Below are 27,448 nucleotides of genomic sequence, written 5' to 3'. Positions count from 1 at the left end.
AATGTAATCCAGCTCTGTCACTGCATATCTACCTTGAGGCACTATGCCATTCTCAGGGTTAATCATGGATTCAATTTACACACAAATCTTCATGTACAAGAGAAACATGGAATTAAGACTTGTTTTCCAGCCCTCTAGCTCTGTGAATTGCTGCAAAAAGACCTCTTTGAAGTGTTACAAAGCAAAGATGTCACTTTGAGGACTAAGGTGCGCTTGAACCAACCTTGATATTTTTAATCGCCTCATATGCATACAAAAGCTAGACAATGAATAAGAAAGACTGAAGAAGAATTGATGTCTTTGAATTATGGTGCTGGCGAAGAACATTGAATATATCATGGATTGACAGAAGAATGAACAAATCTATCCTGGAAGAAGTACAACCAAAGTACTCTTTAGAAGTGAGTACATGTTATGAAGAAGGACCGGTCCCTGGAGAAGGACATCATTGCTTGGTAAAGTAGAGGGTCAGCAAAAAAGAGGAAGACCCCCCTGGACTAAATGGATTGACACAGTGGCTGCAATAATGGGCTCAAATATAGCTATGATGGTGAGGATGGCACAGGACCGGATAGTGTTTCATTCTGTTGTACAGAGGGTAGCTATGAGTCAGAATCTACTCAACCGCACCTAACAACAAGTTATGTGAATGGAGTTCCTGGATGGTGCAAAGAGTTAATATACTTGGCTGCTAACTGAAAAGTTGGAGGTTGGAGGCCTTGGAAGAAAGGCCTGGTAATCTGAAAAATCAGCCATTGAAAACCCTATAGATCACAGTTCTACTCTGAAATCACAGTTCTACTTGGAATTGACTCAATGGCAAGTGGTTTTAGCTATGGAAGAAGGCTACTGATGAGGGAGAATAAAGGGGCTCCACAGCGAAGAAGGAGCCCTGGTGGTGCAACAGTTAAGTGCTTGGCGGCTAACTGAAAGGTTGGCAATTCGAATCCACCAGTGGCTCCATGGGAGGAAGACCTGCTGATCTGCTCCCCTAAGGATTACAGCTTAGAAAACCCCATGGAGCAGTTCTACTCTGTCACACGGGCTCACTATGAGTCAGAATCAACTCAATGGCACCCAACAACGATATTATTACATAAAAAATAGTTTTTTTAAATCGACATTTTTGAGACTTCCAACCAAAACCAAACCTGTTGTCATTGAGTCAATTCTGATTCATAGCAACCCTATAAGACAGAGCAAAAGTGCTGCAGGGGGTTCCAAGGCTGTAATCCTTACAGAACAGACTGCCACATCTTTCTCCCACGGAGCAGCTGGTGTGTTCAAAACGCTGACCTTTCTTTCAGTTAGCAGACAAGTGCTTAACCACTGTGCCACCAGGGTTCATTTTCTGAGACTTAGATACATATTTTTTTTAAACTGAACGTTAAAATATCTATTTTAAAACCAGCATCATTTGCTCTAAGTAGAAGGTATGCTTAAAAACAAAACAGTATTATTAAATTCTGGATAAAAACGGCTGCCTGCAAAATTTTGGGCTGGCAATGGGCTTTCTTTTTCTTATAAAGGGAGATTAGCAAGTGATAGAGAGGCATTGAAGACATACTAGTATCAAACTGAGACTTTCTACTGGTAAATCGAGAAGGAGAAAAAGAACTGAAAATGGTCCCGCCTCTGTCCTATGTGATTCTTCAATGCCATGTCTTAGATCATCAGTCCTACAGTTCACACTCTGAACACTGATGTGGCAGGAAGAGGGCAAAACAGACAGGGAGACCTCGCGTGAATCCCATTTCCCATCACCTAAATTTTTTTCAAGGAGCCCTGGTGATGCAGTGGTGAAGTGATTGGGTACTAACTGAAAGGGCGGTGGTTTGACCCCACCAGCTGCTCTGTGGGAGAGAGATGTGGCAGTCTGCTTCTGTAAAGGTTTATAGCCTTGCAAACCCTATGGGGCAGTTCTACTCTGTTTCAGAGGGTCACTGTGACTCGGAATCAACTTGGCGGCAACGGGTTTGGCTTTTTGGTTTAAATTTGTTTTTTGGTTTTTTTTTTTTTTTAAGTCATTTCTCCACCCCCCCCCAGTCACATTTTTTTCTCATCTGTAAAATGAAGACGTTGTTCACTTCACATCCCCTTTATTTTCCAGACTTTCATTCATTCACAAAACGTTTGAGCCCATACCAGGATTTAAGCAGGGCTACTGGAAACCCTGGTGGCGTAGTGGTTAAGTGCTACGGCTGCTAACCAAGAGGTCAGCAGTTCAAATCCGCCAGGCTCTCCTTGGAAACTCTATGGGACTCTGTCCTATAGGGTCACTATGAGTCGGAATCGACTCCACGGCACTGGGTTTGGTTTTTTTGGTTTATGACCAAGATATCCTTGTCCTCATGAAACTTACAATCTTTCTTTCCTCTCTTAGCACCTTCCCGTTTTTAAACTACAATGAATCAAATACCTAATTTATTTATTTCAAGATGCTGGATAAAACTAAAGGTAAGAGTAGCTTGAAGTACATTTGAGTCTAGAGCTTTTCAAATGCCCCACCCCCAGACTTCACACGTTAATTGCAGTGGCAGTTTCCCAGAAGCCCACTAGAGGGCGCGCACATTTTTCTATTCCACAAGAAAGAGTGTTTGTGGGCACTACCCCTGAAGTTTGGAACTGAGTCTCCTTTCCCCACTTTCTACTCAACTTAAGGCAAGGGTGGTAAGCCCCGAGGCGCTCTCAGTCCCACAGCCCACCTTCACCCATACAGCGGTTTCTCATCTGCCATAACGAAGAATTCTTTTCCTCACAAAACCTCAACAGTTCTGTTTTCTCTTTCCAGCATTTGCCGTTTAAACATTTTAGAAGACACAAGATCCAAGTTTGATGTTGAAAAGAAGATGAGGGGATTTCTCTTGCCTATTACTGTTTTTCCTAGCTGTGAGGGAAAGGCTCTTGTAAGGATTTTGAGCAGCTCCTTCTAGCTAAAGACGATCTTTCTGAGCAGTTCACAGCATTCTTCTGAGATCTTTTGGAGCTGACTTCAGTCCCCTTGCTCTGCAGCATTTTGTTTTGAGGTCCAGCCTTTTCCTTGGAGCTTTAAGTCCTGAATTGATGAGCCCTTGATCTTGACTTCTCAGAATACACTCTCAGACCAACTCTCCCCACAAACAATGAGCCAAGAAAAACATCCAACAGTGTCCCCAATTTCTTTCCCTGGTGGGTTGCCCCAGAACCAAAGATCTCACCCTTTGTTTGGTTCCAAAGACCCCTTACCTCAAAATATCCTTTCCAGGCTTTTCTTGGCAGTCAGAAAAGACATTAATGAAATAAATTGTAAATATGCCTTATTGCACACAGATATGAAATTACCTTTTGGATGAGTGCTTCTCCAGCTAACACAGAAAAGACCGAGAATGTGGCTTTGAGCAAAATGAGGGAGCACCGGCCCCTGCCTAGCCCTTTCGGTGAACTTGCCCTTTAAGGAAGCGAGCACCTTTTTTTTTCATCTTAAGAGAGGTGTAAAGAAGTCTTCAGAGGCTGAGGCTTTATGCAAATATGCTACTCAAGAAGAAGGCTTTAGGCGAGAGTTATTTATATCCAATAGGCATTATACATGCAAAAGGTGAAACTGTGAATCTCTGAATTTCCAGGAGTGGATGTTCTCATGATGAGCACCTCCTTGCAGTTTGCTATTTTGGTGCCACACAATCCCCATATCTAACTGTCAGGCTCCTCCAGGCAGGAAACTATATAATCATTCAGTGATTTTAGATTGACCCTGTATGTTTCTCTTAAATGGGACTTTATGACCTGGACTTTCCTTGGGGATTAGATTTACTACCACTCTGGAATCCCTAGTTAATAGGTGCATTCATTTCTTTTTCTCCTAAACAGGTACAGCACTCAGCCATTAAGAGGAAATCATATGGTACATTTATTGCCCTTTCTTTTTCATATTGACTCTTGGAATTAGCAAAGAAAATGGCTATTTCCCTAGGAATTATTGCCCTGCTCTGTTGCTGGCTCGCCCTACCCAGAAATATAGACTATTCTCCAAATTGAAGTATACAATAATCACTTCAGGAAATTGCTTTCACTATTGGAAACCGATAGCTCACATCGGAATGTTTCCACAGCACAGCTGATGACAATTATGACTCCCTGAAATTTCAGTTCTATTTGATTGTAACATAAAAACTGGGACATAAATTAAAACCCAATTATCATTTCAGGGTAATTGGGGTTATAAAACCAAGAGACTGTGAGTCAGTGTGTCGATATAGCCGGAGAACAGTGTCTGATGGAACGGCATGTGTTCTGCCTCCCAAAGGAAGCTCTCCTGTGAAATGGCTAGGGATAAGGTGATCTGTGCACCCTCCGTGCCAAGGGAGTGCACCAGACTGGGTTACAGACTTGGAGAAATGTAGTGAGCTTCTAGGGTATCTTGGGAGGATTAAGATAAGCTAAATCTGCAATGGGGAGGGGGTGAAGCATAGTAGTAGCCTTCACCTGTTGAGATGCCTGGTGGTAGAATAAGGCAGTCAGTGCCAAGACTCCTGCCTGTACCTGCACTTGGAAATAAAGGAGTTTTCTCACCTGGGAAACAGGTGAGCCGCTCTTCGGTTCCATATAATCTATATCATCAACGTCCCTGTGAGGAGGACCTTGTTTTTCATAAAGGGCATGATCTGAAAAAGCTGCATTAAAAAAAAAAGGATCTTTGGTAAATCAAGTCCTAAGTCAAGTGCACATGGGGAGCTTGTTAAAGGAAGCCTTGGGTTGTTCTTTAAGTACGGAGACCACGCACACACCTATAGATGCCTGAAGGGCCACCTCTTGATGGTGCTTATTTGCACACAAGTCCTCTGCTGGCCAAATCGTGTGCATTGAAATCTTCCCAACCTTTTACCAAAAAGCCCTTCATGACGCGACCCCTCCCCTGTTCTGGATTTACAGAAGGGTTTCACTTTCTTGTCTTTCCAGAGAATAGGTCGCTGCCCACCCCCTTCCACCGCCCCCCCGCCCCCATGCCTTGTTCATATTTTTTAAAGAGCACAGGATAGCAATGTTTTCCTCCCTGTCTCTGCCGCTCTCTGAGAGCTCCCATTGGGTACTGACTGTATTCCATTCCTCTCTGTTTCTCTAGGGATACATGCAGTTGGGCACACAGTAGGTGTTGATTAAATGGGTCTGAATACAGTGAACGATTGAAATGGTATCATCCCCGATTCCTAACTTTTATTTCTGGAAGGTAAACATGTAACACACAGAAAACTTGACCAAACCCCACCCCTTTCAAAACCTACCAGGTTTGCTTTTGAGGGCAGCCACTTCTGTAAACAAATTTCTGGCCACAAGATAACGTAAAGAGCCAGACTGGGGATTGCAGCAGACCTCTCTTTCCAGGTGCTGTGTAGCTTCAGTGAGTCCCCTGGGACCCAGGAGACAGAAATGCGAGCTCAGGAGTATTCCGACTCTCCCTGGGAAACCAGGCCTAGAGAGAGATCTCAGGAAAGTGTTATGTCAGATCTGGGCTTCTATTTCCCAGTCCAATTTCTTATCTACTACCTCACAAAACCGAAGAGAAATTGTTACAGATTGTATAGACAAAAGATCAGAATGTGATTCTCAATGGCAAAGGCAAGTATACATTATAAATAGCAAGACAGCTGGCTTGGACCATGCTGCAGGCCACTCACCCGGTTGAGGGATTTGGATGACATCAGAACCCTTGAGAGGGTATTGCTAGCCAGCTGCTGGTTATTTAGATACACAAAAATTGGAGAGAGAAAACACAGACACACACATACAGGTTCAAGTTATGCAGAGCAATATGAACAACGAGAAAACGGCTTGCCCCTCAGGTGCCCTTCCCCTGGGAGATGACAGGCTGCCTGGTAGAGGAAGGAAGAAAAAAAATTGTATTTTATTTTTCCAGTTAGCTTTACAGCTCAGTAAAGTCTTTGCCTAGTCGTGGGCAAAAAGCATGAGACAATATTCTAAAGGAAGCCAATGGCGAGGCTGCCTGCCCCCGTTGTAAGTTCTAAGAAATGAGATCATTCCCTTGACTTGGCAGCTGGGACAAGGGATCACCCCAGCTCTGTCTTCCAATCTCGTCTACCCCGGTCACTGCAGGGTTAAAATTTGGGGGTTTGCTTGAGGTAGGGTTTGCCTCTTCATTTCTTTATTTTTCAATTGTGCGTTTGCTCTGGAATATAAAATTGCTCACCCCTCCCCCGTGTATGTTCCTTTAACGCCGTGAAGGTGTATTCACAGATGTATCTTCATGCCCAGTAAAAAGTTAAATCAGAGACGAGAGCCTTATTTTCTATGGCAGAATAAGTATTTTAATGTCTGCTAACCCTGTCACTAACACACATTCTTTTAAGGGAAAAAAATGCTTCTGTGCTCTAGTTTTAAAATGCAAAGGTATGATGTTATTTGTCACCATGCCCAAAAAAGTCCTTACTCGATAACTTTGCCAGAAGAGGGAGAGAGAGAGAAGGCAACTGTTCCCCCAGCTGTTTCCTGTCTACAGTGTCTGTGTTTTGTAGATAAATGTGAGGATTTTCTCTAAATCCCTCTTCTGTTTGCTAAATCTCACTGTCACTGCTAAATTCAGAGCAGATAGAGCCTGCGCAATGGAATAAAGTCCTCAAAATTGAAATGTGACATTGCTCTCAACATCTTCCATCTCTCTGGATTTCTTTTTTGCCTCATTATTCCTGCTAACCAATTCATTTCCAGACTTTGCACTTCAGAAGCCATGGGAAAAATCAGCAGTCTTCCAACCCAATTATTTAAGTGCTGCTTTTGTGATTTCTTGAAGGTAAATATTTCTTACTCTTTGAAGTCATTGGGGAATTTTATTGAAATTGTGTACTGTTTGCTGCTGCCTAGAAATGTGATTCACTTTAGAATTTTCATTGTTTCGGAACTGGGAGTTATTTATAAATTGCTGAATATGCAATTCTGTGGGATCTGAAAAACAGCTTCGGGAGATGGATGCATTTCCACAGAAATCCGTATGACTAGAACTATGGCAAGGTACTTACGCTAAATCCCCCACTTATGCAGGGCTTCAGTGGTGTCATTATGGAAGATTCCTGTAAATCCTGTCTATGGTTAAGGGCTATAGAACATGGATATGAACTTTTGGAATTTTTTTTTCTCTTTTGCAGGTGCAGATGTTTTATTTTTAAGACCATGTTTGTGTGTGTATGTGTGTTGTGTGTGTGTGTGTGTGTGTAACTTGTCAGGACTTTATTTACAAGGCACGCCAGATATGAAGAGTTGCATTTGAGATGATGTTAAAGCTTTTAAATATGATCTTTGGAGCTAAGGTCCCGGAACTCTCTGCACTTTTGCCCAGAGAGTCAAAGTTAGAGGGAAATTTAATGTGCCCTTCTGAAAAGAAAAAGAACTCCTTGACAACTCTTGCTGACCTGGCTTATTCGTCTGATTTAAACAAATGCATACCGTTGATGGAAAGCGGAAAGTTTCGAGCAGCTGCCTGTCCAATTTGACTCTTTGGAAGAGGACGTTCGTGGGCAAAGTTTTGCCTTGGGATTGCGGGTTGTAAAACTCTGATTTTATGCTCAGTGTTGTAAAGTCTCTGTAGGTAAATTTGGCTGCCGTTGTCAGTGCACTGACTTCTGGTTTCCAATCGCTGGCCCTAGTTCAAGTTTCCATTCTCAGCAAAATTATATCCTTCAAGACGTGTGTTTTTTCAATTTGCAAGCACTTTTAAGCAGCTGTCACTGACTCCGCTGCTGCAATTGCTTGCGGGCTCAATTCATAAAACGTCCCTGCCGCTTAAAGCAGCATTCATCCGCTGCTTTCAAACACTCCACCACTAGGACTTTGCTTGGTCAAGTAAGAGGCTTGAGAGTTAAGGATAGATACTCCCTTGTCAGCCAGGCACCTGACTAGGCTGTCCTTGAGATTCCAAGACACATTTGCCACCTTGCTTTAAATGAATTCAGTATACATATCTACTACCGTGTCCCGCAGCTGGGGTATTTTCCTCCCTAATTAGATGATCACAAAAGAGGTTGTGGAGAGTTATCTCTGCATTTAATTACAAGGTGGGGAAACTGGGTCCAAATGAATTTTTCATTCTGGGTCTGCTGAACTTTTCAGAAGTGGAGCTAGCAATCAATCCTTACTTTTCACTGTGCTCGAAGCAGGAAGTGGTTTGGGGGAGCTGCAGGGTCTTTCAATTGTAATTTCAATGAGTCAAGGTGTCCTGCCTAGAGGCAGCAGAACTCACAGACTGATTGTACTCTGAGTCTCAAGATATTTCCTACTGCGTGGGGGAGTCAGAGGGAAGAGGACAAGACAGAGGGCTGGAGCTTGGATCACTATCTGGGCAGATGTAATAGACACAATGGGAAATCGGTGGCTCGATTGGGGGAAATGATTGACTCAAATCCCAGCTGTGCAATTTGTTCATTGTTTGAATGGACAAAAGGCAGTTTACCCAGGCTCCTAGCATACCTGCCTGGGTGTCCAAATGTAACTAGATGCTTTCCCAAACCACACCCACAGAGCAGCACACGTTTTTAAGTCCTCAGTTTTCTATTCACATCAGTCTCATAATACCCACCCTGACCTGCTGTAAAAGACCTGGAACAAACAAAAATGGGTACACCTACAGTGAGTATTTTCTTATGACTATCACCATCAAATTTTAGGGCATTTTCACTGTAGCCCAGACATCTGGAGGCAATTGATGTACCATTTATTTAAGACAAAAAGAAAGCTTTTTTTAAAATTTGGATTTGTGAATGATTTTTGAGAAAGTATTCTGGAATTTTTTTTCTACTTCCTTCTTTTCTATCATATCTTTCCTTTCTCTCTCTTCGTTTTCTTTTGTGTTTGGCAAAATAAAAGGGCAAGGAAATTATGAACATATGGGGCCAATTGTTTCAAACTTTTAACTCCGAAACAAGTTCATTACTGTTTTCCCTTTTGAGAACATAACGTGATAAATTCTCTGGTTCTCTGTGGGTGTACTGGACTGGTTCCCTGAACTAAAGGAAAATGCATTAGAGGTTCTATCTTGTCCTAGAACTAAAGAGCTGATATTTATCTGAGAACATAATGAGCAGAAAAAAAAAAAAAAAAAATGTGAAAAAAGCTTAGGTTCTTAAATGCTGGAGATTCATAGGTATTCCTGGGCCTAAATGGGTTAGACCAGAAATACCTATTAAAAATATAGTTTTGACATCTAACGAAGTTCTCAATTCACAGAAGCTATGAGTTGAATGACTTTTCCACCCTGGATTTCATGAGAACTGAAGAACTAGAAGGCATTTATAATTGCAGGCATTTGGTATTCAGCATTACTATAAACTCAACAGAGAAAGGAGGGGTAGAGAAATTGGATTGGCAAAATAACAGACATTCTAGAATTAACCCATTGCCAGAATGTGGGGGGCGGGGTGGTTATCCTATAAGATCAATTGCAGGTTTGCTCTTTTGAGAAGGGCAATGAAAGCCCATTTGTTGAGGTTTCTATGGGAAATACTGAAGGGAAAAAAAACCCACTACTTCTTTTACAACTAAGAGAAATGAGGGCTGGCTGATATCTTGTTTCTAGCAGACCCAGTAGCTTTGGCTGGGGGGCGGGGTGGTGGAGAGTTTCCATGTAGAGGTCTACCGAGAAAATGGAAAACCTGTTCAGTTGGGCTCTCATTTTCTCTTTTATTTCATTTCCATTATTCATGATAATTTGCAAATAGAGGGCGCCTTTCATCTTCAACTGTTTTACAAGGATTAACTAAATATTTATGTTGTGTTAACGAGAGTCAGGGGTTTGAATCTCCCCCCCACCCCACTCCCCCCCACCAATTGCAGGGATGAAGGTCTGGCCACAAAAACAGAAATTTTAATTAAAACAGTTGAACAAGCCTTGCCACTGATGCAGAGCGTTAAGTTGAAAGTTCGCAGTGTGCGAGGTGGGTGGTCAGAAAATAAATTTCTGAGTCAGCTTCTTCAAAAGTGATAATGTTGGATGGACCTGCCACTATTACCAAAAGAAAAAAAAAAAAAAAAAAGAACCGTTGCCATCGAGTTGATCCTGACTCATAGCAAACTTATAGGACAGGGTAGAACTGCCCCATAGGGTTTCTAAGGAGTGGCTGGTAGATTTGAACTGCCAACCCTGGTTAGCAGCCTTAGCTCTTAAGCATTATGCCACCAGGGCCTCTATTATTAAAAAAGCCTCTTTTTGAAACTATAGATTCCAGCCTAACTCCATGACCCTTTTAATAGGGTCCCTTGCCTACCATCCCGCCAGTTGCTCTTCCAAAGTCGTTGAAAGCAGACACATCTGAAAGAGGCAAGGCTACTTCCCTTGGACGGCCTCCTGGAGGAAGCCACTCTTTTGTGCCACAAGTAACAATATGAAAAACTTAATGATCACCTTATCGTCCTCTACAGAAGGAGGACATAGACTGGAACCACAAGAACCCTGCTTCTGGCAGGGCTGCAACTGGCTGCCTATCATGGGCTAAAGCACACCCAAGGGGTCCCTGGGTATACTGTGCTACAAAATGGATACAGTGACACAAAAGTCCCTCCAAGAAATGAAGTCAGAATTCCTGTGACAAATTTAAAAAAAAAAAAAAAAGCTCTTGCAGGTTTTGAGCTCAGTGTGTACGCATAAGAAAAAAAAAAAAAAAAAAAACTCGTTGCTATCGAGTGGATCCCGACTTATAGTGACCCTACAGGACAGAGTAGAATTGCCCCATAGAGTTTCCAAGGAGTGCCTGGTGGATTTGAACTGCTGACCTTTTGGTTAGCAGCCATAGCCCTTAACCACTATGCCACCAGGGTTTCCTAGAAGGCACTTGATATACATGTGTTGATTTGATATTGGACTTAACAAAAGGGGCTTTAGAATGTAGGAGTAGCAGTCTGCTTAGGATGAGTCAATCTCATTCCTAAATCCTCATGTTCTTCCTGTTTCTGGGTTTGTTTTTCCTTCCACTTGTGGTTGTATTAACTGCCGATATACGCCAGGTAAGAAATCACTCTCTCTCAATCGCTTCTCTCTCTCTCCTTTTTTTCTCTCTCCCTCTCTCTCTTTTAGCCACATTAAGTTTAATCAGTAGCTGGAGAATATGTTCTGGTTAATTTACTATCCTGGTCAATAATGGATCATATGCCATCTGTGGTTAGCCCATTTTTTAAGAATTTAAATTAATAAAATGTATTTGGCTCCAAATCTATGCTAAACCCAATTTAATGTTTGTTGATTCAGAAAGTTCCATCAGACTCTCAGAGTGCTATGGACTCTTCATTGTAATAACAGCATTCATCATTTATGTAAAAATGCTCTCAGATATTTTATCTCATTTAATTGTAATAGGAACCCATAGAGAAAGTTACAGTAACTCCATTTCTTCCCCAAAGGCAGCTGAGGTTCACGGAGGACTTCTCCAAGGTTCCGAAGTAGCAAAGGGACTCAGACACAGCTTGTTTGATGCCAAGATATGCTCGGTCCATGACCCCCAGCGGCTTCTCCTGTACTTTGTTGTGCTTCTGTGGGGGTGGTTCTGACTAACGGCAATAATGGAATACTGGGGGAAATTGCACCCTGGGTGCCACGAACGGTTTGTGCTTGACTGCTAACCTAAAGATTGGTGGTTCAAACCAACTCAGAGTTGCTGTGGAAAAAAGGCCGGTAATCTGCTTCCATCAAGATTGCAGCCGAGAAAACTCTATGGAGCAGTTACACTCTGTAACACTATGGTTGCCATAAATCGGAATGGACTAGATGGCAGCTTTTGGGGGGAGGGGGAATGCGGCCCTGTCCCACCCCCGCCCCCCTTGCAAGAACACAGAGGAAACGTGACCCTCCTTCTGTCTCTCCGCAGGTGAAGGTGCACATCATGTCCTCCTCGCACCTCTTCTACCTGGCCCTGTGCTTGCTCACCTTCACCAGCTCCGCCACAGCGGGGCCGGAGACGCTCTGCGGGGCTGAGTTGGTGGATGCTCTTCAGTTCGTGTGTGGAGACAGGGGCTTTTATTTCAGTAAGTAGCCCTCCCCCTCACTGCTCTCCTAAAGTCTGAAGTGTATGGCTCTGTGGATTTACAACCACAGAGAGTATGAGTGAGTGACTGAACGACTGCCCGTGGCTGGCAGCCAACCTCAGCATTGCGTTCCTCACCTTAGAGTAAGCGCAGTGCTTCAGTGGTGCTTTGGCAGGTTCCGCAGACTTAGGTTGGAATTTTCCTCCTTAAGAATTTGGCTTTTAACTGCTTCCTGCTGAACTTTCCTTCAACAATTAAGGTCTACCCTTGCTATCCCACTCCTTTCAATACCACCAAGTCAACTCCGACTCATAGGTACCCTATAGGACAGAGTGGAACTGCTCCACAGAGTTTCCAACGAGCTGCTGGCAGATTTGAATTGCCTACCTTTTGGTTAGCAGCTGAGCTCTTAACCTCTGAGCCACCAGAGCCCCTACTTTTCAAGGAAAGGACAGGACAGATGAGCCCTGGGGTATTGAGGTTTTGCGTTTTGAGACCTATAGGTGCACATACAAACATATGGAAGCATGAAGTCCTGTTTTAAGTGCTATGTGCTTCAGGGTTCAATAGTAAGACTCTCCAGTCACGTGGACTTGGTAAAAGAACTAAGGAGGTATGTTTCAGATGTCTCCATACAACATGAAATCACCAAGAACTGCCAGAAGATGAACCTCACTCACAGGCATGTTTGCAAATACCCAGGCTCTCTCTAAATGCAAACTGTACTAATTTGCCCTTTATGCAAATTGACCTTGCATTTTTTTGTTTGTTTGTGATTACTCTCCTTTGCCATAGCTCTTCTCTGGGAGTCTCCAGGGATATTTAGATCTGGAAAAGGTCTTTGACAAGTACAGGGCCACTTATCCCGTAAGTGGGTCTCAGGTGATTTAAAAGTACACAGCAATAAAAAGTAGACAGCGAAGTCAATGCTTGCAAATAATAAACATAAACAAAAGTCAGTGTTGCCTAAGGGAACTGATCACCTAAAGAATCTACCTCAAGTGCGTCTGTCTCATTGTATATTACAGGGCAATGAAAGATTTAAAGCCAGGTGCTCATTCTGTATACTTCTTTGGAATTTTAGAATCTTGGAAACTGATGGCTCTCAGTGAGCATGAATCATCCTTAAAGGTTCATATTGCTCAAGTGAGGACAGGTTACCTCAGCTACCCACTAGGCTTTGAATAGCTTCTGTGATGACTCACACATTTCAAGTCTGTCTCAGCTTCTTCCCAGATGTCGGCTTCTCTTTAGGCAGGTGTTGTGCTTTGTGTGCGTGTGTGTGTCTGGAGGCCCTGTGTATAGTGGTCTCACAATCAGTAGGGGAGATGAGAAGAAAAAGGCTGGTAGGAGACTAATGATTTCTACTCACTGTGGATTTGGCAACAAATAGTTTTTAAATGACTAGTGACAGAGAGTAGGACATGCTTTCTACCATTTGAACGGTTATATTCCCACTCTGCTTCCAGCCAATGCTTTAATTGAGTGAATTTATCCAGTTCTCTGTTACAGTGTAGATGAATGAGTTCATCAGGTGGGTGCTTTTAGAATAGCAGACTTGTCTTACCTCTAAAATAACCTGCAGAAGGCAAACATCCAACATCAACATCAACCAACAATGGGTTGTAATTATTCTATGTTTTGCTGCAACTGATCCACATCTTAAAAATATGAATAAGTGGTTCTCACTTTACTTTGCCCAAGAGGATGTTATATTGCCTGATAACCCATTTGCACAATTTTCTTTGATCCAGTTCACTAGGTAATTGCCAAACCTATAAGCATCCTCTGTTATGATGTTCAACATGCCATGTTCTAGGATACCCATGTATGGTGGATGGGGACTGGATCGTTCTATGCCTGTGATATCTGCATTAGTTGATGAAAAATGAGAATGTAAAGAATGATTTGGTCCTAAGTAACTGTATGATACTTGATTAGATTATATATATTAGCACAGTCACTTGAGAATATTGGACACCTATGGTGAAAACCAATTTTAAGGCATGGAAAAAGTTCTTTTATTCTGTTACTACAATGATCAATTTGTTGCAAATGTTTTTTAATTCTACCTTAATAACATGGAGGGCAAGATTATACAAGACAACTCTTGATCTTTAGTGTATGACTTTGGATACAAAGTGGTTTTGTAAATTCTAGAGGATTATGTATCATTACTGTCAGCATTGTCATGGAGTATATGTTTCATATGTTCTGTCTTAGAGAATTCCATGATTTATGTTAATCTCTTGCCTGACATAGATCCTCATGACCAAAAGTATTCTTTTTTAACTTTCTAGTCAACTGGACAGTCCTCTTTTTCTAACTTATCCCCTTTGAATTCTTTAATTCGAAACAACTATAGAACGCCTGTCTATTGTGTGTAAGGCATTGTACCTGGCATGAATGAGACGCCTAGAAAGATTGAGCTTGTGTTGAAGAAACTCACACCCTAGTTAGGAGGTAAAAACACGCACAGAAGTATTATGAAGTGTGATAAGAGAAAAATAACCATGGGAAAATAGATTATAGTTCTTTATGCTTTTCCTGAGTTTTTGGGGGGAGAATTTTTTAATCACTTGCCTTTACCAGGTTCTACTCTCCCAAGAATAATGCCCTCTCAACTGGCTTCTTGATGCCAAAGCTCATATTTATTCACTTTTGAATACCAATGTATAGCCTAATGCCTGACATAGTAGCTGTCCATGTTTAATTGGTGAATTGAATTGAATGGAATCTAAATGAATCTAGTTGAATCCAATTAAATTGAATGTATTACATGATCGGGACCTTAGTCAAAATGACCATCAAGAGTTAGGTTTTGTCCACTACTTTGGATAATTCTCACCTCAGGTTTACCCAGTTATTTGATGAAACTATTTCTTCTGCTTAACTGAATACAGTGTATACTGACAAGGACTTAGAGGCTGCATTTGGTCATCCCTAAGCTACACTGATGGTCTGCTTTGTGTCTGAGCCAATTATTCTTACAGGCATTAGCTGTTGTCAACAAATTTTATTGAGTTTCCTTTTCATCCCCTGAGATTTATTGTGTGTGGAGAAGTCAGCTCTAAGCATTTGCAGTCTCTGAAATATTCTTCAGAGGAAAACGGTCTTCTCCACCTCCACCTCATATCAGCTGGCTCTTGTTTTTTTGTTGTTGTTGTTCTTTCTTTCTTCTTTTTTTTTTACTGTTATTTTCAAAGTTTTATTGTGGCTGTGCCTTTTATGTTAAGCTGCTTCAAATCCATTTTGGAAGTTAGCCTGGATTTTTCTTCTTTTTTAAATAATGGAAGACAGTTTCTCATCTTAGTTTGAAAGTCAAGCATCTAAAAGAAACATACCTCTGTAAGTGTATCATTTTTGTCCATCCACAATATTTAGTAAGGAGAGTTTTTAACCCTATTAGAAACAGAGGTGTTTTGAGTAAAAGTTATGTAATGCTTGTTTTGTACTGATTGAGCCAATGTGAATGGGCTCGTATTTTCCTACAAGCCCTAGAACACAGTAGAAGCAACCTTCTGGATTATTTGTTCTGTGAACTTCTTCCCAGCGTAAGTGGAACAGTTCATCTATAATTAATGCAGCTTCCCCAGACATTTTATGAAATGAAAGTTCCAATGAAGAGCTAATTACCCATTCTTCCTTATGCATCATAGTAATAGAGCCTATCAACCAGCCTTGTACTCTCATAGTTCTGTGAGAAAAATGGTGGCATAATGGATGTGAAAGCACATTGGGGAAGAGCTAGCTATTATCTGACCAAATTGATGGAGTCTTCATAGAGCACAGCTTGTTATAACCTCATTTTGTATGAAACCCAGCAAGAGGAAAAGAGCTTCAAGTGAAATACAAGTTAAGCTTGCCACAGATAAAATTTTTGACAGCCCTGGTGATTAACCATTTTAACATGCTGTTTAGGAGCTGAGGGAATTTCTCTCCTTGGATCTAGTTAAGAAATTGATGGACAACCAGCCATTTTGGATGGTTTTAATTAAGAGCAGCCAAAAGAAAGAGAGTTTCTGGGGTCCTTTTTAGTTTTAAGAGTCTATAAACAGACCCTTAAATAAACTGTATATGCTCTACCTCCACAGTCTGGGGAAAAAGGAGAAGTAAATCAATTAGAAAAAATGCTGGATATCCTTTGGGCTGTTCCAGATTTATAGCTTTTGTAAAACATGCTTCCAATGCATAGTTATTAAGAACAGGTCTGAATAAACAAATGGCATTCTTTATGTGTTAAAATACACTATTTTTTATAGCACTTAAGTGAAACTTTGCAATTAACTTTCATTGTTATTGATTGCAATGACCTTCCTAGAGCTAGGTTATTATTATTAATTCAGACTCCTTTCATTTGAAATATAGTGCTCAGTAAACTGCTCCCAGACCTGTCATTCATTAGCCTTATTGCTTTGGCAGGCATTTAAACTTCCTGGACTGAAATGTTCTTGTCTATAAAATGAGAGGATTTTGTAAAAGTAAACGATCTTTTCTAACTTTAGCAGACTCGTATTCTAGATTGTAATTAAAGATTTGGTGCTATTCAAGTAAAGAAAACTTTAAGTAGTGACCAAAGAACACTTAGTTTCCTTTGCCTTCTTTACACAGTTTGTTGGTTCACAAAGACAAGAGGTTCCACAAAAAGAACTTCAAGAAAGAAGACCCAGCTTCTTTGTTTTGTTTTAAGCTGGGCTTCAACTCCCCAGGGATGGAATAGAAGCTCATACATAACCAAATACATGCTACATGCAGATCATCTGGCCAACGGAGCACATGCCTCCAGAAAGCAGGCCTCCATGTTTCTTTGCTAGGAAGGACCAGCTGACGGCTCTCATCTTCGTTTTCTCTCTCTTGGATGTGAGGACAAATGAGTAGGTCAGTTTTTAGTTGGACTTTATTAAATTAGAAAGGATGAATAAGAGCCTGTAGACCTCTAAACCTTGACCAAAAGTCTTTTTCAACCTATGAGCCTTGACTTTCCTGAGATCAAAGAAGAAACTGCAATTTGGGATATTCAAAGACATGCTCACTCCCTTCAAGACCATCTCCCTAATGGAGAATTATGAAAAGCAAGTGAGTGAAGGGTTCAAGACCAAAAGTTTGGCTTCATTGCCAGACATCCCAGGTTTGAATCCTGGCTCAGCAACTTACTTGGTGGGAAACCTTGAGAAAATTACTTAACCTCTTCATTCCTCAATTTCTTCATCTGTAAAATGGGACCTACCTCACAGAGCTGGTGTTAAGTTAAATGAGTTAATATATTAGGATTTATTAATTTAGAATACTGCCTGATACACAGTAAACACCATATACATATTAGCTATTACACTTATTTATTCCCTTCTGAGATCACTTGCAGAATCTGTTGCAAAAGGTGAGGTACCTGAACAGCCCAATTAACTATATACTCATTTCCTCTCCTTGGGAGCAGCTGATATAACCCATTTTTAGTAGTAACAATTATGTAGTTATATTAGTAACATGAACAAGAAGGAAGTCTTATGTTTGTCTAGTATAAATTACATTTTCAAAATCAGTTGTATTGATTCTTCCACTTTGTCTTTACCCCAGTCTTGGTGGGCAAAGATCATGCTTCATTGAGCAAATGAGAAATGTGAGACACTGTGACTTACTTAATTGGGTGGGTCCAGAAACATGGGCAAGGTCTCTTGTCTCCCAGATGTGTGTTCATTCAACCATCGGCGTTGTTTAGAGACCCAAAGTGTTCCAGGGGAAGAGAGATGCTTCCAAAATCCCAGTCCTCTTTGGGGAGATAAGGAGCTAGAACTCCTGGGTGACTCAGTTGATGCTGAGTACTTCCTAGAAAGGAGGTATGAGGGAGATATCCATGAACCTAGATGTTACCTTCTTGAAAATTTGAGGAAACTCTAGTAGAATTTCCTCAGGGTGGACGAGAAAAGTCTTCTTTGGTTAGAGGCTGCTGCTGTCCGAGAGCCTTCCCAGTCTGGATTCTTGGACCCTACTCAGACAGAACATTGCTGTAGCTCACCTATGGACACCATGATGTGCAGTATGACCTGGAGTAGCCTCTCATCTGGCAGACTTCAGAGTCCTCTGCCAGCAAACCTAAAGTGTTTAATTTCTTGCAGCTGTTAGTTGTGTTGATTTTTCTCAAAGATCTATTAAGGAAGGATTATTTATTTTAGCCAGGATCTTCCTTGGAGCACTATGAGAAAGATGGTAAAGGGGAGGTAGTCACAAGGCCCTATAATCCAGACAGGGAACAAAGCAGGGACACATTTTCCCCACCTGACAGTGAAGAGAGCTGTGGGAGCAGCCAGATGTTTGGATTCAAGGCTTCCACCCGCACAGCTATCACTCAACCAGTTGACTGAAGACCACTGGCACTGGAATATCTCATATCTTCACCAGTTGGTAGGGTAGACATTTTGGATCCAAGAGAGAGTTTGGCCATTCTGCAAGCTCTATGGGCCTCTACATATTTTGTCCAGACATCATATGCCATACAAGCCTCCTTTAGAGCCTCTGTTAGAGCCAGCCTCATCTCTCCAGCAGCCTCCGTTCTAATTTCACAGCCCACAATGAAGAATCTGACACACTGAGAACAGGCGCATGGTCTCTCCCAAGGCAATTCCTCATTGTTCTCCATGATGGGCTGCAAAGCTTTGCTCTTTTAGGCAGCCAGACGTCTTTGACAACCATAGTGGCAAAAAAATCATTTTTGCACTGAGCTGCTGCCCTGGCAGAGTTCCATCCTACACCTCTCTGTGAAACATCAGTGAGCTCTTAGATCCCAAGAAATTACTTTTGGTTGCCTGGAAAGTTCAAATCTCCAGGACTTATTAGCTGTTAGACTAAGGAGATGACAACGCAGCATTTTGTTTGTCATTATCTATATGCGAGATCATGCTTAAAACATAGCAAAGAGCTGTTATTTGACATGCAATTCCTTAACTGCAGTGAATTGTATGCCTTTTTAACGCATTGTTTAGTCTCGCGTTGGCTAAAGCCACTTAAAGAAGCACTTGGCAAGCTCTGGCTTTTCATTCTTGGCATAGCTGCCCCTCTTACTTTTTCACTGAACCTTAAATACCAAGAAAAACCCTTCACTTACTTTACATCTGGCATATTGCCTTGTGCAATTGGCCAGAACCTTTGCACATGGCCCTCTGCATTTGTCCTAAGGTAATTAATGGCTTCGCAATATTTGATCAACAGCAGCATGGACACAAAGAGAAATTGTGCAACCAGCGGGGACCACACGGTTTTTTTTAATTAAAACCTTTTGCATTAAATGTTCAGACTTTCCATAGGAATAACTGGTCCCATGCAAAAGAAAGCATGTTGCAGGCTCTGGGAAGCCACCCAAGAACTTGATTATTAATTAAGTATACATTACGTTACTATCTCCCTGTTAAAATTATCTGATTGTTCAAAGGAAGTAAAATTGTGGATAGCTACAAGCTTGGAAGACCTTGAAAAATTAAATAGCCAAAAGCTTAATGTTTAAGATGAGGAGTCTGAAACTCAAAGAAAAGTAACATGTCCAAGGCCACACAGCTAATTAGTGGCAGAGGTAGAAGGAGATACTGTTGAATCTGTTTTCTGATTCTAGTGCAGTGTTCTTCCATTTAGCAGTAATTAACCACTTTTATGTCAAAAAAAAAAAAAATTTTTTTTATGTCAAAGTTGGAAACCCTAGTGGCATAGCAGTTAAGTGCTAGGGCTGCTAACCAAAACGTTGGTGGTTCAAAGCTACCAGGCACTCCCTGGAAACTCTATGGGGCAATTCTACTCTGTCCTATAGAGTTGCTATGAGTTGGAATTGACTCGACGGCAATGGGTTTTGGGGTTTCTTTTGGTATGTCAAAGTTGGAGTCCCTGAGTGGAGTGGTGCAAAAGATTAACATGCTTTCCTGATAACCAAAAGTTTGGAGGTTTGAGTCTACCAAGAGGTGCCTTGGAAGAAAATCCTGACCATCTACTTTCAGAAAAATCAGTCATTTAAAACCCTATGGAGTACAGCTCTGCTCTAACACACATGGGGTTGCCATGAGTTGGAATCTACTGGATGGCAACTGGGTTTTTTTTTTGCTTTGTTTTATTTCATGAGGAGCTCCAATGGAGCTTACTCACATGAACATAGATCTCCTTGGCACTTTTATTCCAATAAGCTCACCTAAGCCTTAAGTTAATGATTTCACTTCCTTTGCTGTAGAAATTTACACCCACTAGAGTGATTCCCTGCCTGTCTCCTATAAGGTGCACAAAGCTTTCAGATGTGCTTCAGGCATTCCAAGTCCACTTACGGGCATAATTTAGACTATTATTTTATATTATATTATTCTGACTCTTTGGTCACTCTCTCCAATGTCAACTTGGGTAGAACTGCTTTGGAATGACTTAGCAAAGCTGTGCTCCTGGAAAATCTGAAATAGTCTGATGAGTTGTTGGACCAGTTTTTTTTTTTTTTTTTTTTTTTGCTGGAGATTTCTCTGATAGCCCCAGGCCAAAAGAAATTTACACCTGATTTTTTTGCAGACTTCCAAGCAAATACTCTATGAATCTCTTCTGACTTTCTTCTTTCATCTGCGGTCTTTATGAAGTCCTAAGAAGGCTGTTTGAAGGGGTCTTTTTAAACTTTGAATAAATGTCAATCACAGAGCCAATTCTGTGACTATTGCTGGGAAGATGGGACTAACTCTGTGCCTTTTACCCTGATGAGACGGGTCTTTCATCAGAGGCAAGTGATTAAGAAAGTCTTCGCTAAGCCAGCCCATATGCACCAACTAGTGATAGTCTATGAAACTGGGGAAGGGAGCATCAGGAGTTAGAATTCTGGATTAAACTGATTTGGTGACACTGTAAATTTGAGCTTACTCTTGCCTCCCTTCCTTCCTTTTGACACGATTTTTAAATCTTGCTTCTTCCTCATACTCCCCACTCAACTTCCCCAACAGTGCCATTGGCCCTAGGGCTTCTCAACCTCAGCGCAGTTGATATTTTCAGGTGGATGATTTTTTGTTGGGAGGAGGTAAGGTGGGGGGGCCTGCCCAAATAATTTAAAAATGTTTAGCAGCATAGCTGGCGTCTACCCACTAGATGCCAGTAGTACCCCTCTCTCAATCATGACAATCAGAAATGGCTCCAAGCATTGCTAAATGTTGCCTAGGGATTAAAATCACCCCTGGTCGAGAACCACTAGACTAGAGAAATCACTAGAAAGGAAGTGACTAGAGAGATGGGAAAGCCGCCAGTGCAAGCAACACACTAATTATCAGTCACTGCTAGTCAGGAGTCTGTGGCCCATCACCTGGAGTAAGCAATGGGAAGAGTCACTGTGATTTTGAAAGCTTTTCTTTGAAAACAGAAAGCTCTTCCCATAGACTATTTAAAAGTTATTTGCTGGCCCTCCCTTTGACCATGGAGTTATGAAACTCATTTTATTTCAGTAAGGGCACACAGAAATGGTCTAGAGCAAAAATATGTGCTTAAAAGTTTGAGTGTGACCACCTGGAGCAAATGAAAATGAAGCTGGTTATCTCTGACCTCAACATTTGTGGCCATTCCGCCTCGGTCCCATAAGAAGTGAGCTTTCAATTCCTCACAAGTGAAAAGGCCTGTTTCATAGGTAGTGACCAGAGTTTTTCTCCTCTCATGTTTTTCCTATCTGAGTATCATCACAGTCATTGCTCAGAAACCCCCCTACCAAAAAGCAAAAGAGATTAATGAAATACTACTTTGGAAGCCAGAAGTTCCAAGTTTGGGTCCCACCCAGCTCCCTTGCTTAACAGATCTGTGACCTTCGAGAAGTAACTTAATGTTCCTGTGTCTTACGTTGCTCATCAGTAAAATGGGACTAAAAAATATACTTCAGAGTTGTTTCAAGGCTAAGATATGGAAGGGCTTTAAAAACTGAAAGGACTTTCCAAGTATAAGTCGCTATTAATAGATTGAATTAGATAGGATCATTTACCTGTTGCCAGTCACAGCCACAAATTAGTTCAATGGTTCAACTTCAACACTACCTTCTGCAATAGTTATAATCTAGAAGAGTTAATTTGGCAGTCTTATCTTCTCAACCTTAGTAGTTAAAAACAAAAGCCTGTTGGTATTTCCCCACTCTTATATCACTTGCATTTAGAACATCTCCCAAGAGTTAAATAATGGATCTTCAGAATGCTCATTTAATATCACCTTTTTTTTGTTTCCTTTCACTTGGAGGAAGCAAGAAAGAGATGGGGCCTATCACTTTAACACACTAAGCTTGCTTACGAAGTTTGTCCCCCACAAGGTGGTTAGGTAGTCACTGAGGTATCACGTGTAGGCAAAACATTTCCAGTCTCCCAAGTCAGCTGTTGGTGATTTCTGCTTAGCCTCAAAAAGAAGTGTTCAGCAAAGGGAATGTCCTCACTAATCAGAAAAGTATCTTTGTACTCTCAGGTTGTCTATCTAACTGCTTCTTTATCACAGGCTGACTTAGGGGAATTGATTTTTTTTTTTTTTTTTTTGAACATGGTGTTGATGAAATAAAAATTGTGAGCTGGGTTGTTTTGTCTGGGTTTATCATCATATGGGCCAGGGACCATGTGATTTTTCTATTCCAAAGACCCCACACTCAAAGACTCTCAGAGACTTAATATTTGACGTAGCAAAGTCACTTTTGAACCACACACTCAAATACTGGCTATTGTTGCCATGAATTCCATCCTCTCTGTTTTACTTTGAGCTCCTTTGGAAGTTGTCGTTCCAGCTGTTAAACTTCCTTGAAAACAGAGACTAAGTGTTTAAGTTTTTTGTTTTTTGTTCTTTTTCTGTCCTTCATAGCATCCAGTGTTGAGTACTTAATAAAACTCTTTGACTCGATCTTTAAAAAAAAAAAAGATCCCCAAAGCTATTTCCTCCTATGAGTCCCTAGAATATAGCCTGTAACTTTCCATTTGCTAGTTCTACCATTGCGAATGTGAGATTAAAGATATCAGAGTAAAAAAAAAAAAAAAAGAAGGCAATCTGAGGTGTCACTTCTTGGAACCTCCTTCACTACTGCCCTCACTGACAACAACTCCTAGTCCAACAGAGAGATAATTCTAGCCATAGGGAGTTTTCAAGGCTACCACAAGAGCAATGAGCCCTGGTGGCACAGTGGTAAGATGCCTGGCTGCTAAGCAAAAGGTCAGCAGTTCAAACCCACCAGCCACTCCATGGGAGAAAGGTGTGGCAGTCTGCTTCTATAAAGATTTACAGCCTTGGAAACCCTATGGGGAAGTTCTACTCTGTCCTACAGGGTTGCTATGAGTCAGGATCAACCCGACAGCAATGGGTTTGGTTTTGAGTCACCAAAGGTGCTATCACAAATGGGTTCCACCTGTGGAAGTAGTTTTGCGACCAGAACCTCCACTCAGCCCCTCTCTTACATTCTAGCCAAAGTACTTACAATAAAAGGAGTAGTGGTAGTTAAGGCCCCATGACAAACAGTACAGCCCCGGCAGATAAGCCCCAACGCAGATATAACAGGTGGAGTACCAGTCCTTACAGCATACTACAGGTAACTTCTATCGGCCAAAGCAGAACTGAAGAATTGGAAAGGTAGAAAGAACCACAGGTCAAACTGGTCCAGTGCTCTCACCTCCCAAATGAAGGAACCGAGATCCACTGGTATACATGAGATCACAAAGCATGCTAGTAGGAAAGCCAGGCCTAGAATTCAGTCTCCTCACTCTCAGTCTGGAGCTCTTTGCACAGCTGGACATTTTAAACTTAACCTTGATAAACTCACATGAAATTAATACTAATAACCACAGTTTATAAAGTCAAAGTGAACTGCTATGTCAAGTGATTTTTGTGTAACATATCCTTGGGTGGATTAACCAGGAAGCGTGATAAGCACGAGCTTCCATGTGCTTACTAATCTGTAGTACACAATTTCATGTGTTTTTCACCACATCTCTGAAACCCATGTGAAATTGTACACAACAGATTAGCAAGTAAACACAATTAAGCCTGTGTGTACCTTGTTTATTGGGTAATCTGTCCCTGAATAAATCAGAAGATTCTTTGAAATTTCAAGCCGTTAACCATTTATAAAAACTTTTTACAATTGCTTCCACCCATTGGATAACATCATCAAGTCCCTTTGTTCAAAATTTGATCAAACTGACTGTATGGCTATGGATCTTCCTAGACCCTAGTAGTCTGGTAAATTGGAGGCTTTAAATAAAAAAAAAAAAAAAAGGAAAGAGCTAGTTTCTTTGAAGAGTTAATTTGAATCTGAAGTCATGTCAGCTGGTTGACTAGCTTATACATTCGGAATTGCTTGCTAACTCAGAAGCTACCTAAAAAAAAGATATTGTCAATGCATTATCTCTGTCTCCCCACATTCCTGACTTGCTAGTCTTCCATAAAGGTCTTCCATGAAGAAGCTTAAATTTTCCTACGTCTTTTGAGTTTTATGTTTCTTTCCATTAAAGTTTCCAACCGTTCATAGACATATTTAGTTTGGCAGAGGGGAGTGGTGACTCATGGAATGAAGAAATTTGAAAGCAAAGCTACTGAAAATGGATCTAATTTCTTTTTGGGGTAATTTGGGAGCGAGCAATCGATAATTTGTCTAATTTTTCCTGGTTTCATCAGCTGCCACACTGCCAAATATTTGTTCTGTATGGATGCTTGTTATCCCTGAAATATATAACAAATTTCAGCCGCAACTATATCTAATATGGTCAACGGGTAAGACTATTGTTGGCTCATTTTCTCATTGTTTTTGGCTGAACACCCTCAATCAATGGCTATTGAGTGAAAAAACAGGATCATATTGAAACCATTTTCAGCATGTTCCTTCCTATGGATCCAACCATTTCACTGTTTGTCAAGCACAGCAAATGTTCTCTATTAAAGGGATGACTGTGTTTTCGGCATAGACGCAACTGTCAGTTAATTGCATTCACCTTATAAGTCCACTCTCCCAATTTGGTGTAGAGATGTTTTTGGCTCTCCAAGGATTCCTTTTTTTTCTACCAATTTTTGCCTCCCACTATGGAACAGATATTTGGGGATAGGTTCTGAGAAGATCAATGGCACACTCATATAATAGGCATGTCAGGCTTACCTTAAGATAGTATGTGGGCCCTGAGTCATATGAAGTATAAGTCTTGAGAAAGGAATTAGTGCCACAAATCTGGCTGGCATTTCTGTAGATTACTAGTGCTTTGCATGTAATATGGAAATCCCTTCTACTGGAGAAGGTAGACGAAGGTGAAGAAACATTGTACCAAAGCACCATGACGTGTAAGCTAAAGACACACAGAAGGACTGCTCTGACAGGTTCTTGAAAGTGAAGCACAGGCCACTTAGAGTCTTAAAGTCATTTAATGGGTGGCTGGCTTATACAACTGATTTTGATGCCCACCTCCCCCCCATCCACAACAATAACAGCAATAATATAGAACAGAGAGGTGTATCTGTTAGAAGAAACCAGACTTGATGGGTGGCCATAGAAAGTGTTTTGTGGCAAGACAACACTTCTTGTTTATAATGGGCAAATTTGGCTTGATATGCAAATGTTCTAAGGGGCACATGTCACTGTTGCCTAGCAAAAATTCGGCTTAGTTTGTGAAGATGACCTAGAATCTTGCTATGCAAAGCCACCTGAGAGCTTGTTAGAAAATCAGAATCATTAAAATTTGATCATTACATCTACATTAAGTCATTTAAATCCTTAAATCTGCAGAATCCAGACCAATTAAGTCAAAATTTGCATTTTAAGCAGATGTCCAGGGGATTTGTATGGAAAGTAGCATTTCAGGAGCCCTCATCTAGGGACTGAAAGGAAATAACAGGTATTTATCAATTGGCGGCTCTCAACTGCTAAGACAGAAAACACAAGATAGAGCTGAATTTTCATTGAAGATTTGAAAAACTTGGTTGGGGCCAAACTGCTTATAGTCATTAACAATGTATGTGTTGACTGAACTCCATCAAGTACAGATTCCCCAAAGTTGATGGAGCTTTTCCTCAGAGGAAGTATAGAACTGCTCCAAGGATAACCCCATGGCCTGACCTTCTGTGAACTGGAAATTGGAACTCCTAATTGCTGTGGCTGCAATTTCCAAACCCATCACTGGGGCCAGGAACTGAGCTCCAGCCCTTAAGATCTTGCCAGATTCTTATTCAATAGCTACATTTTTCAAGAACAGCCAAACAAGCCTCCTTAAAAGAAAAAAAAATTCTAATTGCATCGAGTGAACAAATGTGTGTTTTACTCAGATCAGATTGCTTCTTTTGTCATGCTTAGCTAGGTTCTAATATTATTTCTTATAAGCAGGGGTCTATCTGTGGAAAATAGCGCCTATGGCAATTAGTTTTAATTTGCTGAATGATCTCTCATAGCTGGCGATGGAAAGGCGATGGCCAATAGAAAATGCTTATTAGCGCCCCTTCTCAAGCGGTGCCTAGGGCACGCGCCCTACCTGCCATACCTTAGGTACACTCCTATTTATGAGTCTGAGTTGATTAGTTCCATTAGTATTCCTATTGGGATGTAAGAGAAATGGTTTAAAGCTGAGAAAAGTGTGTTTCCGTAACCTATCAGAAGATTTAAAACAGCTTTTCAAAAAGACACAGCTGGCTTCCCAGTTGACAGCCTTCACTAGACTCTGTCCTGGAATTCAAGAGCTTCCTCAGCCTAAGCATATTATTGAAGTTCCAAGAGTCCTTTGGTAGCTCAAACAGTTAACCTCTTGGCTACTAACCACAAAGCTGATGGTTCAAATCCACCCAGGTATGCTTTGGAAGAAAGGATATCTACTTCCGAAAGATCATAGCCATTGAAAACCCTATGGAATGAATTTCTACTGCTAAGTCTATGGGTCCTCATGAGTTGAAAGTGACTTGATGGCAGCTGGTTTGGATTTTTGTTGTTGTTGTGTAGGAGTGGCTGGGTGGAACAGTTAACTTGCTCAGCTGCTAACCAAAAGGTTGGAGGTTCCAGTCCATCTAGAGGTGCCTTGGAAGAAAGACCTGGTGATCTAATTCCAAAAAAAGAAAAATCAGCCATTGAAAACCCTATGGACCACAGTTCTACTGTGCCGAACATGGGGTCACCATAAGTTGGAATTAACTCACTGTCACCTGGTTTAGGTATCTGAAAGGCATGGCTTTCTCAGAAGAATGTTACCCCACAGCAGAATGGGAGAGTGAGATAGAGAGGATCAGTTTGTAACTTCTATTCCCTGAAAAGACACTAGGAAAAAGGGAGGGTTTTGAATTGGAGTCTTAGGAAATTGTGAGTTTACTCAGAGTTCTGCCGCTAAATAACTTGGTAAGTGTTTTGCTTAGTCCCTAGGGTCTGAAAACCCTTTTCCATTAGAACAGTGATATTCTGTAAGATGAACCAAGGCATTCCACCTCTGAAATGGGATCATTGTGATCTCTTTTCCCAATTTTCCAGGGGAAAAAAATAAGCCATATATAT

At 41.2% G+C, this 27,448-nt stretch overlaps 1 protein-coding gene and 1 long non-coding RNA gene across 5 annotated transcripts in view; one reads left to right on the top strand and one right to left on the bottom strand.

The window, feature by feature from the left end:
* Window positions 1-4,644, bottom strand: part of LOC126075943 (uncharacterized) — a 111,971-nt gene extending 107,327 nt beyond the window's left edge. The window contains exon 1 of the long non-coding RNA XR_007517358.1: window positions 4,549-4,644. This is a non-coding gene — a long non-coding RNA (uncharacterized LOC126075943). The remainder of the gene's footprint in view (window positions 1-4,548) is intronic.
* Window positions 4,645-6,441: 1,797 nt separating this feature from the next.
* The window catches only part of IGF1 (insulin like growth factor 1), an 82,772-nt gene continuing 61,765 nt past the window's right edge, over window positions 6,442-27,448 (top strand). Inside the window, exons 1-2 of one of the 4 annotated variants that reach the window (XM_049884202.1) lie at window positions 6,442-6,781; window positions 11,838-11,994. In XM_049884202.1, the coding sequence (XP_049740159.1) occupies window positions 6,719-6,781; window positions 11,838-11,994 (220 nt within the window). In that variant the 5' untranslated portion in view covers window positions 6,442-6,718. Of the gene's footprint in view, window positions 6,782-6,845; window positions 8,611-11,837; window positions 11,995-27,448 lie in introns of those variants that run through there. The other 3 variants (XM_049884204.1, XM_049884203.1, XM_049884205.1) reach the window with 3 other exon arrangements.

The sequence above is a fragment of the Elephas maximus genome, chromosome 4 (assembly GCF_024166365.1).
Source record: "Elephas maximus indicus isolate mEleMax1 chromosome 4, mEleMax1 primary haplotype, whole genome shotgun sequence".
Taxonomy (NCBI): domain Eukaryota; kingdom Metazoa; phylum Chordata; class Mammalia; order Proboscidea; family Elephantidae; genus Elephas; species Elephas maximus.
Note: the sequence above shows the minus strand (reverse complement) of the source record. Positions and strands in the feature narration are given on the sequence as shown.